At 42.1% G+C, this 13,495-nt stretch overlaps 1 protein-coding gene across 7 annotated transcripts in view; it reads right to left on the bottom strand.

Moving 5' to 3' along the window:
* The window catches only part of LOC135908699 (uncharacterized), a 195,707-nt gene that overhangs the window by 136,404 nt on the left and 45,808 nt on the right, over nt 1–13,495 (bottom strand). Inside the window, exon 3 of one of the 7 annotated variants that reach the window (XM_070536404.1) lies at nt 7,951–8,075. The exons of the other annotated variants lie outside the window; for them this stretch is intronic. Coding sequence (XP_070392505.1) covers nt 7,992–8,075 — 84 coding nt within the window. The 3' untranslated portion in view covers nt 7,951–7,991. Of the gene's footprint in view, nt 1–7,950; nt 8,076–13,495 lie in introns of those variants that run through there. 7 annotated transcript variants of the gene reach the window in all.

Here is a 13,495-nt window from a genome sequence, read left to right as displayed (position 1 = left end):
ACTTATGTACAGAGCAGTCCACTGTTAAAGGGAACACGGAAGTGTGCGGCCCTCGCTTGGCTGGCAACCTAGCTGCATGTGGCTGCGGAAGCAATCTTAGTGCACTGCACAAGCATGTCGAAAGGGGTGAGTGCTAACTACACGTTATCTGCTCCAAATCTAGGTGATTGTATTGTTTTTAGAAAGGAAAATCTGGACATGTTGTGCACTAATGTGTTCCCTTTAACAGTGGACAGTGAGCAAGGAAATGCAAACACGGTAGCATGTTGTAGCACAAAAAATAGCATTACGTCACTATTCAAACACATTCATGTGTAAACAGCTGAGTCGTGCAGTGGCTACATGTTGGATGCTACCCCCAAACCACAACAGACACTCAAATGATACAGAACTTCAGTTTGGCCTACTTGTACTTACTGCAAATCATATTGACCGCGTAAAAGACGGGGACAGAGGAAGAAAACACATAAACAGCACGGGCGGTAACTTTCAACTGTGTTATTCATAGCAGCCAGTGGGCATATATAGGCAAAAAGAACATGCGCAGATCGCAGCAAACAAGAATCGCAGCAAACAAGAATGCACATCAGCTTAGCGTGGCAACCAATTATCAAAAAAAATCTATTTCCGCTTGAAACAACCTAATGGAGGTATCGCTAACACAATCATGGCCTTTCTTTTTTATGTGGTAAGCCTCCATCAGTTGACGTGCAGTCTGGTCATGGCTTCTTCCCAGAATCTTTATCTCCTCAAGAAGAGGTGCCCAGCGACAGGCATTGCAGTGCGCAGGTAAGTGCGCCAATTCATCTTTCGTTAACTTTTGTTCATGCTCCCTGGCTCGATCATTTAGGCACCGTCCAGTCTGCCCTATGTAGGACTTGCCACACGCCAGGGGGATTTCATACACAACTCCTACATTGCATTTGGCATACGGCTTGGTGTGGTTCTTACCACAACCTTGCCTTCCTTTAGGATCACGGGAGGTGCGGGGGCAGAGCCGCGCCAGCTTAAAAGGTGCTGAAAAGACAAGGGGGACTCCAAACCTGCCTGCCACCTTCCTTAGGTTGTGAGCGACCCTGTGAATATACGGCACTACTTCAGGTCCTATGGCCATAGAAGTCTTATGGTCTTAGAAAGGTCTACTTCAGGTCTTATGGCCATAGAAAGCAAGGGTGAGGACGACTTCTATGGCCATAAGACCTGAAGTAGTGCCGTATATTCACAGGGTCGCTCACAACCTAAGGAAGGTGGCAGGCAGGTTTGGAGTCCCCCTTGTCTTTTCAGCCCCTTTTAAGCTTCGCGGCTCTGCCCCCGCACCTCCCGTGATCCTAAAGGAAGGCAAGGTTGTGGTAAGAACCACACCAAGCCGTATGCCAAATGCAATGTAGGAGTTGTGTATGAAATCCCCCTGGCGTGTGGCAAGTCCTACATAGGGCAGACTGGACGGTGCCTAAATGATCGAGCCAGGGAGCATGAACAAAAGTTAACGAAAGATGAATTCGCGCACTTACCTGCGCACTGCAATGCCTGTCGCTGGGCACCTCTTCTTGAGGAGATAAAGATTCTGGGAAGAAGCCATGACCAGACTGCACGTCAACTGATGGAGGCTTACCACATAAAAAAGAAAGGCCATGATTGTGTTAGCGATACCTCCATTAGGTTGTATCAAGCGGAAATAGATTTTTTTGATAATTGGTTGCCACGCTAAGCTGATGTGCATTCTTGTTTGCTGCGATTCTTGTTTGCTGCGATCTGCGCATGTTCTTTTTGCCTATATATGCCCACTGGCTGCTATGAATAAAACAGTTGAAAGTTACCGCCCGTGCTGTTTATGTGTTTTCTTCCTTTGTCCCCGTCTTTTTTGCGGTCAATATGATTTGCACTCAAATGATAGTCTAGGAATCACAGGCAGTGCATTTGTCTATATGGCATTATGTGCATTTAATTTTTGGCTCACTGCATTTTGCGATGCGACTGTGATGTAGTAGATATAATTGTGATATCAGAAACTCATCCTGTGGAATAACAGTAGTCACTTGTGGTTTAGTATAAAAACAGGAACAGCGCAACACAGGACGAGCGAATAAACAGGACAGAGCGCTGTCCTGTGCCCTGTGTTGCGTGTTCCTGTTTTTATTCTAAAGATGAACCAACCAGTCCCATTGAACCCACAGCTAACTTGTGGTTTACGTTCCGCTAACACGGCAAGCTGGACTAGTTGGTGATAGAACATGCTCCTTTGGATGGGCAGCGCAACCCGGACGAAAGACGAGAGGAAGTACACAAAAAGAGCGCAGACTAACAACCATTGTAAACGTCACTTTACATTTGTTTACATTTTCTGTGTATTATAGTTCCTTGTTTGAAAAAATAAACCAGTTGTTAGTCTCTGCTCGTTTTGTGTACTTCCTCTCCTATTTCGTCCGGCTTGCGCTGCCCACCCATAAGAACATGTTAACTTCCATGCCCAGCTTTCTGCAAGGCCATCCACTCATGCTTATATGTGCATTTCGTGTTAACTCACATGGACTCCCCTTGATACAATGATACGTGCAAAAGCACCATGTTAGATGCTTTCATTCTTTCGCCTACTGCTTATGTGGTCATGTTTGTGGGATATCAGGCTGACATTGTGATACTATGATAGCCGTACAACTGCTACTCATTACAGTAGGCGTCTGTAGTTCTCAATTTGTTTTTTTTTTGTTTTCGGCTGGTGTTTGTTTTGTTATATAGTGGTATGGTAAGAGGCATGACTGTGCTATAAAGACGGACAGGTACCACGTGCAATTAGGTTTTTGGCTGACTGTGTATTGTGAAGCAATTGTGGTAATGATTATGGAGTACTGTCAATCCTGCACGCGCGTACAATTTACTGTTTTTTATCGTCCACCAAATGGAAATTCTCAGTTTTTTTGCTCTTCCTCCAAAGGCTTCTTGAGCACACTTCAGATTTTCAGTACAATATCATCATCGGTGGTGACTTTAATATACATCTTTGTCTTAACACTGTCCTGAGGCATGATTTTGAGCTATTGTTGCACTCTTTTGCCTGCCGTAATGTCGTACGTTCTCCTACTAGAGTCGCTTCTGATACTTCAACATGCCTTGGTTTGTTCATCACGAATTGCGGTCAGGCTGATATCAAATCTGGTGTTCTTTCATATCACATCAGCGACCACATGCCAGTTTTTTTTAGCTGGTAACGTAAATCAAAAAATAAAAACTAATGTCGTCCTATATTTCAAACCATCACCAGCGATAACCTTGACCGTTTTCGAGAAGAACTGTGTAACGTTGACTGGAGTTGTCTATTATTCTCAATGTGCTGACACCGCGTATGAGCTGTTCATTGACACCTTTAGCATGTGTTATCAGAAACATTTTCCGTTCCGTCCACGAAAGCCTCGCGCTTCCCCAGTTCGCAAACCGTTGCTCACGAATGACCTATTTAAAAAAATTAAGGAGAAAAATAGGCTCTTTAACCGATATAATAATTACAGAGATCCTGGTGATTTGAAAACATTTAGCTCCTTCCGTCCCCGGCTTACAAAACAGCTACGTACGGCTTTTAACTCATATATTGAAAATAACTTTTTAACATGCCAAAATGATGGCCGTAAAACCTGGCAGAAGTTAAACACATTAACAAACAGGGAGCCGTGTCATACACCTGAGAAGCACATTGTCATTAACGGTAAGGGAATCTGTAGTGATGCGCTTCTTGGTTGTTTTTATGACCATTTCACCTGTACATGTCACCAAATTGGCAGCCTGAGTGCCTGTCAATTTATAGATACTCACTGCACGGAATCATTATTTCTGAACCCTACTAATGAACATAAAATAACACTGCTTTTCCTTAACCTGAGTAATAGTAGTGCCTGTGATTCTGATGGCCTGCAAATCAGGCCTGTCAGCTAAGTGCTTCATATTATTTCACCTGTTCTTGCTCACATCTACAATATCTGTCTCTCCCAAGGCCAATTCCCAAATAGAATGCAGGTGGCAAAGGTGCTTTCCATTTTCAAAAAAGGTGGTAAAACACTTATTTCGAACTACAGACCCATCTCCGTATTTCCGACTTTTTTTCAAAGGACTAGAGAAATTAATATTTGGAGGTTATCCTGTTTTCTTGACAAACATAACTTAATAACCCACATCAACACGCTTTCGGCAGATTCATGTCGACTGAACTAGCACTCCTTAACCAGAAATAACTAATCTTTGGAAATGTTGAGCCACGTTTATTACCCTTTGGCGTTTTTGTCGACTTACCTAAAGCCTTCAATTCTATTGATCATAAACTTCTGGTTCATGAACTAACTTATTATGGCATCCGTGACATTGCTCTCAGCTTACTTGAATCTTACTTGAATCACAGAAAACAATTTGTGCATGTAAATGGATTATCATCCGGTGTCCTTCCTATTCATGTAGGCGTCCCACAAGGAAGCATCTTGGGCTCTCTCTTGTTCAATATTTTCGTCAATGACTTCATTAACATTCATTCAGGTACAATGTACATTATGTATGCCGATGACACCACACTTCTTTTTTTTCATGCAAATCTCTGGATGACCTGGTCTTACGTGCTAACAGTGTGCTCTCCAAAGTACACCAGTGGTCCCTTGAAAATGGTCTCACAGTCAACTCCGCAAAAATCAAAGCCTTGCTCTTTCATCCAAGAAAGAGGAATGTCGTGCTACTTGGAGATATTGTGCTTAACTCCAGTACTATTGAAGTTGTCCAATCAATCAAATGCACTTTGATCATGATATGACATGGTGCTCTCATGTAGATTTCCTCACCGGCAAACTGTCACAGGGTGTTATCTATTGCTTTAGATACCTGCCGCAATCCGTTAAATTGGTGATTTATAACTCACTTTTTTCAGTCACCTAAATTACTGCTGCCTCGTATGGGGGACAACTTCAGCCACAAATATTCACAAGCTGTTTGTAATCAAGAAGAAATTTCTTCGTGTCATTTGTAATAAGCCTCGTGATTTTCATCCCGCTGGTCTTTTCAGCGCGCTTACAACCCTTAAATTGCCTGCCCTAATAAAAATGCGCTTGCTGTCAAACTACAGAAGATATGAGAAAAATATTGGCGCCCTCAGCTCTCTCGCTAATCTCACAAAACGAGAAACCCCTTACACAACTCGAGCTCCTGAGACTTAGTGTGTTACTCAACTTTGGACTAATTATGGCTAGCAAATGTTATGCCACTGGCTGCCCAGTTTACCCAATGATCTCACCAGATGCAATATCGATGTGCTCACATGTTCCACAAAAAATCTGCGTGATATGATCCTGCAATCTTGACTGTGTACCGTTGTACTTAGTGATTTTTGCCCTTAGTGTTTTTGCTCTTCTTTTCTCTCCTCTATTTTTCCCGTAACGTTTCCCACCTGCCCTGCTGCTGCCATCGTAAACGGAACCTGGGGCCAGTCAAGCTGCTTTTCCGCAGCTTTTTTCCCCTTGCTTTTCCGCCACAACCATGTACCTCCTTGCTTGTGGAAACAAATAAATGAAATGAAATGAAAGAACGCTATAGCTGGTGATATCAAAAAGTCATCCCAGGGAATTACAGTAGTCACTTGTGGTTTATGTTTAGTGCCCCTCTCTCTACGTGGGTACCCAGTCATGCTTGTATGTGCATTTCGTATTAACTCACATGGGCCTCTATTGATACAAGGATGATTGTTTATTTATTTATTTATTTATTTATTTAGTACATACTGCAGACCACATTGTGGTCCTTGCAGGACGGGCAGACATTGAGTACAAGACATATACAAGATACGTTCGTACACATTCATAAAATATATAGACTTTACAATGATATATTGCTCACAGAAACATTTAGTAAAAAGATCAAAACGCAATACCTAAATCAATTAATGGTGCAAACAGAACGACGTAAAATAAGGCAAGGGAATCGTGCATCAAAGGCAAGGGAGTTTGAGAGCCGAGGACCTGCCCCGCTCATTCAACAGGAAGAACACATTCTATACAGAAAAATAAGACAATAAAAACTTAAATAAAACAGTCACATGTTGTAAGGGGTGGGCAGCGAATCATTCAGAAATAGTTCTGGGAAAGAAGAACTTATAGCTGTCTGTCCTAGCATAGATAGGTGTCAGTGTATCCGAACGATGGTGTCGTGTGTACCTAGTGGAGAGATGACTTACATATAGTGAAGGGTCCAGAGCCAATTTGAATAATTATATTATGTAAAGAGTCTAGCCTGTGTTTCTTTCTTCTTTGTTCAAGCGAAGGAATATTGTTAGCCAACATCAACTTTGACGGGGAATCCGAAGTTTTGAACTTAGAATAAATAAAACGAACAGATTTTCTCTGTATTCTCTCAAGTTTGTTGACATTGACTTTATTATAGGGATCCCATGCAACGCAAGCATATTCAAGTTTTGGCCGGATATAGGTTAGGTAAGCGAGTAGCTTAACGTTTGAAGGGGCATTTCTTAGTTTGTGTCACAGATAGGTTAGCTTCCGAAAGGCGGAAGAACATGTGTTGTCAATGTGAAGGTTCCAAGAAAATTTATTAGTGAACGTTACACCAAGGTACTTGTAACTCTCAACTTGCTTTAATGAAACAGATCCCATTTGATACGTGTATTCCAGGGGATTCTTTTCAGGCGTTATGCGAAGAGAGACAGTTTTATCTATGTTTGCAGCCATGCCCCATTCTTCGCACCACAAAAATATGTTATTCAAGCTAGTGTTAAGGTCCTTCTCATCATCCACGAACTTAATAGTACAAAACACAACGCAGTCATCTGCAAACAGCCTTATTTGTGTTCCTGGTTTGACGATGGTAACAATGACATTAATATATACAAGAAAGAGCAATGGACCCAGGACACTGCCCTGGGGAACACCTGAAGTGACTGGTAGATATCCCGAGTTGTGATCATCAACTGCAACATACTGTTGGCGATTATCCAGATAGTCTGTAATACAGCTAATTATGATGTCCGGAAGATTATTGTTCCTTAATTTTAAGATTAGCTTTCTGTTAATTACCCTATCGAATGCTTTACTGAAGTCCAAAAATACTGCATCAATTTGACCGTTGGCCTCCAAAGCTTTGGCAATTGAATCAAATATTGTTACTAATTGTTTGGTAGTGGAACAACCTTTTCTGAAGCCATGTTGAGCACTTGTTAGTATGAAGTGTTCATCTAAAAATTCAATAATGCGAGTTGCGATTATGTGCTCGAAAAGTTTGCAGCAAGATGACGTTAATGATTTGGGGCGGCAATTCTCAAGCAATAATCAATCGCCTTTCTTAAAGACCGGAACAACTCGAGCCATCTTCCAATCTTCAGGCACTTTCGCGCTTAACAAAGATGCTCTGAATAATACAACTAAGAATTTGGCAACAGTTTCGGCGTATCGCCTAAGAAACACATTCGGGAGGTTGTCAGGGCCAGAGGTTGTTTTGGTTTTTAAATTGAGTAACATAGACACAATGCCATGATAAGATATAAAGTTCGCCTCATGCTCTTCAAACACTGCAGAACTCAAAGTTGGGCCTGATCGTGCATGGGAGAATACGCTTTGAAAATAAGTGTTAAAATGTTGTGCGATGGCATTCAAGTCGTTAATATATATAATAATTGCAAAGGCACCATGTCAGAAAGATGTTTTCATTTTTCGTCTGCTGCTCATGTGATTATGTTTGTGGTATATTTGGTTGATACTGTTATACTAATATTAGGGCAGCCTGCTGGCCGAATAATATGCCTGCTGCACTGTGGCAAAGTACAGCAGGCATATATAGTTTCACTTGTTTCGTTTCTGGCTGGTGTTTGTTTTGTAATATATTTGATATGGTAACTGGCATTACTGTGTTGTGAAGACAAACAAGTGCCTCACGTTGTTAAATTTTTAGCTAGCTGCACATTTTAACACCACTGTGATAGTTTAAATGATTCTATCAAAATGACACTAGACAAACAGTTTTCATGACAGTTCCTTTCTGGTTCGGCAATTGCTTGGCTTGCTTCTGGCATTCAGGCCATTTGCTTCCTGTGATATATAGGGTTTCTGTTTTGTGGTAGAGAAAGAATGCAATTTCAAGAGCACTACCTTTTTTTGGTTCTGATGTATTGCTACCTATTTTGTCCTACTGTTATACTAAAACAAAGATATGCTGACAAGCATTACTGTGATATGTAATGATGTAACTGCATTATGAAACAGGACAACAGTGAAGAATGCAGGAGCCCTGTTTGTCGCATTACGTTTCTCATAAAATGTACAAATTGAGATTTGAATTATTAAAGTAAATGCAAGAGCCGTGTATTTCTTGTGCTGAGAAAAACTAAAAGTGATGCTTCTTGACAAGACGCACATGCCCCTTGACAAGGGCACGACACCGCACGCTGTATCATGCTCAACCCGCTGCTGACATTACAGGTTCTGCTGTTCTGGCTGCCTGCTGCTGAATGCCCCTTCCCTCAAGTCCCGTCAACCGTTCACAGTGCGGAGTGCGCAGTCAACGACCGTGTGCTTGGCACGGTACTCAACGATGCTCCGAACCTAGCCCGGAAACCACTGCTCGCCTAGCAACCCATTCCTTCATCGACGTCATCAATCACCGGACCCGCCCACCCAGCATATATACCGCGACCCGCCACAGATCACCTGGGGCACGACACCGCAGACTGCATCATGCTCAACCCGCTGCTGACATTACAGGTTGGTTACCTGAACAATTCCATTGAATGGAAAAGTAGCAACCGCTGCCTTGTAGCGGTGTCATGCCCCTATGAAATCAAGTGGCGTAGCGCTGTGCAAATGTGTTGTGACTGTATATTATCCCACCTGTTATCCCAACTGATGTTATACCTATCAGGCGACATAGAACTCAACCCAGGACCACCGACATTATTTGATAATTCATCCATTCTAGAAGCCCTCAAACGACTTGAGGACACACAGGTCAGCATATCAAATGAGCTAAAAGAGTTTAAGGCTACGCAAGACAATCACGAAAAGTTAATATCCGAACTGAACAACCGCATTTCTTTATTGGAATTTGCTCATAAGAAAGAATCGGCAGATTCGAAAATAGAAGAAACTAACGAAATAAAACGAGAGCTTGCAGTCCTTCAGGCCACCAATATTGACACAAACAATCGTATGCGAAGAAATAACTTACTTTTTTTGCGCCTTAAGAACTGCGAAAAAGAAAGTTGGGAAGAGTCTGAAAAACAGGTACGAGCCCTTTGCTCTACTGAGCTCGGTGTGGAACTAGACACTGGTAGTATAGAACGTGCACGTCGACTCGGAAAATACTGTACAGATAAAAAGCGCCCAATCATTATTAAATTAGTCCATTTTAAAACAAAAGAAAACATTCTGTCGTGTGGTCCCAAACTTAAAAACACGGTCTACGCAGTCAGAGAAGATTTTGCCCCTGAAACTCGCCTTGCTCGTTCCAAACTTCTGCAGTTCATCCGCCCCAGAAAATGTGCCTTCAAACTACGACTTGATTAGCTGCATGTTGGAAAACAGTGCTTTACGTACAACCCCACTACTGACATAGTGACGGAATGTACGGCACGTGTTCCCAACGCTGACAGTTGTGAATGACGCGCAACGAATCATGTTCACAACAAACGTCCTCCATCTTACCTCGACATCCATATCGCATTTACCAGCATAAGGAGCGTAATTCCAAAGCGTGACCAGCTTCTTAGCTTCATCGACGACATTGACGCCCACAGTATCATTCTAACTGAAACCTGGCTAACTGAAGATATTCTCGATAACGAAGTCCTTCCCGCTAATCTTAACTTCACCATGTACCGTCGCGATCGCAGCAACCGTAGAGGGGGCGGTGTTCTAATAGCTGTAAGAAATACATTGTCATCATCCTTGGCATATCACAACGACGCACTCGAATTATCATGGGTTTGTGTTCATACCTCATCTGTGAAAGCTATAATTGGCATTTGTTACCGGCCACCCGATTGTGGGACATTTTTCATCAACTCACTCTATCGTAGTTTAGCGTATATCAGGGATAACTTCCCCAAATCACCTCTTTTTCTATTTGGCGATTTTAATTTCCCCCAGATTAACTGGCCTCTACTTAGGGTACCTGGTAAATCGCAGTCCAGTGAGCCCAAGCAATTCCTCGATCTAACCCTTGATTTCAGTCTCCATCAAGCCATAACACTCCCGACGAGAGGGAATAACACCCTTGATCTCTTGCTGACGTGCAGTCCTGAGGACATTAAGGGTGTAACGGCTCTTCCTGGACTAAGTGACCATGCACTTCTACACATTTCCATATCATTACTGCTGAAAGTTAGATCAACCGTTGAAAAGATAATCTTCAATTGTAATAAAGCGAACTTCGATGCCATCAACGCGGAACTTACACGGTTTTATGAGCATTTCCGCGAGTCTTATCTATCCAGAACAGTTAAGCATAACTGGGAATTATACAAAACAGCAATGATAAAACTCAGAAACAAATACATTCCAAAAATACATATTAGGTCCGATCATAGCAATGAGTGGTTTACCGTAAGCCTGAAACATCTCCTAAACAAGAAAAAGCGCCTTTATCGATCAGCAAAGGAATCTAACTCCCCTACTACATGGGACCGATATCATCAATGTACAAAAACGTACATTGAAAGCTTAGCTGCTGCAAAAAATACAATCTTTTCCATCGATCTACATAGAATCCTACAGTCGAATCCCAACAAATTCTGGCGCATTCTATCCCCTAGGTCTCGCCCGAACCAAATAGCGCTTATGGGAACTAATGGAGAACCAGTCGAACCAGATCAGTGTGCCAGCGCTTTGAACCGCTATTTCGTCTCGGTGTTCTCTCCTGTAAGCAACTCTACCGCCGTAACTTCACCAGAATCCTCATCAGTGGCGATGCCTATGATCCAGGTTGATACTAACGGTATCAGCAACCTTATTGCTTCTCTAAAACTGTCGTCGTCAGCAGGCTGTGATCATATCAATAGTAAACTACTAAAAAACACATCAACGACTTCGGCTCAGATACTACAATTGATCTTTACCCAGTCTTTACAATCCGAGGAAGTTCCGGATGATTGGAAAATCGCCAAAATCATCCCAGTCTTTAAATCCGGTGACCGGAAATTAGCCTCTAACTACCGTCCTATTTCCCTAATCAGTGTGCCATCAAAATTACTCGAACACATTATATCCACAAACCTAATGACACATCTTGAATCTAACAACTTTTTTTATTCGCACCAGCATGGTTTTAGGAAGCACCTTTCATGTGAAACCCAGCTTGCAGAGTTCATACACAATTTGCTCGAATCCATGGCTGCCAACCTCCAAATAGATGCTATATTCCTCGATTACTCCAAAGCATTTGATCGAGTCCCACACAAACATATACTACAAAAACTTTCATCACTAGGACTACCCGTCAACCTAATCCGCTGGATCGAAAATTTTCTTTCAGGGCGCAAGCAGTTCACTTCTACAAATGATAGCCACTCTCCTCTTTCCAGTGTAACATCGGGAGTCACTCAGGGCGCCGGCCTGTCACCACTACTATTCCTAATTTACATTAATGACCTCCCTTGCAATATAAAATCGGAATTACGGCTTTTTGCCGATGATTACGTCATATACAGAGTGATTAGGGCAGCCAGCGATTCATCTTTTCTTCAGTCCGATCTTGACACTGTCTCCTCTTGGTGCGATAAATCCCTCCTCTCCTTAAACATTAACAAATGCAAATCCATGTCTTTCACCAGAAAACGCACCATGAATCTGCACCAATACAGTATTGGCTCATTTTCCATTGATTCCGCATTATCCTAGAGATATCTTGGCCTCCATCTAACACCACCACTATCATAGGTAACTCACGTTCAAAACATCTGCGCTACAGCCTCTCGCACACTCGGATACCTGCGCCGTAACTTGAAGGCCGCATCCCCCGACGTAAAAAAGCTAGCATATATAACATTCATTCGCCCAGAACTAGAATATGCCTCATCCATTTGGCACCCATCACAAGCGTACCTCGCCGATGACCTTGAAGCCGTGCAGAATCGCGCCGTCCGATTTATATCATCATGCTATTCAAGAAAAACCAGTATTACCGCGCTGAATCACTCCCTGGCCATCCCATCACTCGAGTCACGCCGCATTATATCTCGCCTCTGTCTTCTTCATCATTTCTACTATCACCCACGCACGAGACACGAAAAGCTGCATCCCCCGCACAGGACGTCTAGCCGCCTAAGCCATGACCATAGCATCGCACGCATCAACTGTCGCACCTTAGCTTTAATGTCATCATTTTTTCCGGACGCGATAGCACTATGGAATAGCCTGCCAAATACCATCGCATCATGCACTAACCGCAAAGCATTCCGGGATAAACTAAATGACCATTTTTCATGAGGGCAAAAATTTTCTGTCATATTCAATTCGGCACTCTGAACAGCTGATTATTTTTTATTTTTACTTGTTTCCCGTGTGATGCCTTTCTCACTGTATTTTTCTCGTGTAATAACTGAGTTTTTCATATTTATATCTATATTTTCTCTTTTTTTCTCGTGTTTCAATCCCGTGAATTTTACTTTGCATTGTATACGCGTGACAAGAACATTTAACTGTTACATACTCTTTTTTTGTTATTGTTTTCTTTTGTCAATTTATTCTTTCTCTTTGACCTTGATTTTACTCCCACCTTATGTAATGCCTTCGGGCCTTTAAGGGAAAAATAAATGAAATGAAATGTAAAATCCGTTCCAGTTTTCTTTGCTAACCTATTAGTAGTTGCCAGTTTTGCAATAAAACTCGTTAAAAGGTAGCAATTGGAAAAGTTAAAAGTAATATTCTTGCATGCGTATTATTTTTCGAAGCATACACCATGAGTACTCCATTTAAAAGCCTTCAGCTGACGAAGTAGTTTTATAGTAGCTACACAAATTAGGCTTTCGCACATTGAAAAATATGCCAGAAAGCAAAGGCTCAAAGGCAGTTTATGCTAGGTGGTGTGTACTGTCTAGTATCTTGTTGTACACATTGTGCAAGCTCGTTGCCCATTTTGTTGACAAGATCACTGCATTATTGTATCTCCAAAACATAAGGAGAGGATGCTACCAGAATGTGCATACCATGCAGTCTTTGTCACATGAACAAGCATGCTGCTTTTTGCCTTTAATGTAACTGCCCAAGGTCTTTTTTACAGGTTTGACAGCGCATGCTATTGGTCTTGCTCTTCCTTTCGTGCTCTTGGCAGGGAATGAAAATATTTCCAAGCTAGCAGTGGTACTTACTATGCCAAATTCAATGAACAACCTGAAAGCTGGTCACTTTTAGTGTTTATAATCTGTTACAACAATACAGTATGACAGACATTTCCGTGCGTGCCTATATAAACCTAAATGACTACCGTCTCCACAAAACTTGCGAAGAATGGCTCTCTTAAAAAAGAAATTGTT

This window comes from Dermacentor albipictus, chromosome 3, assembly GCF_038994185.2.
Source record: "Dermacentor albipictus isolate Rhodes 1998 colony chromosome 3, USDA_Dalb.pri_finalv2, whole genome shotgun sequence".
Classification (NCBI taxonomy): Eukaryota; Metazoa; Arthropoda; class Arachnida; order Ixodida; family Ixodidae; genus Dermacentor; species Dermacentor albipictus.
Note: the sequence above shows the minus strand (reverse complement) of the source record. Positions and strands in the feature narration are given on the sequence as shown.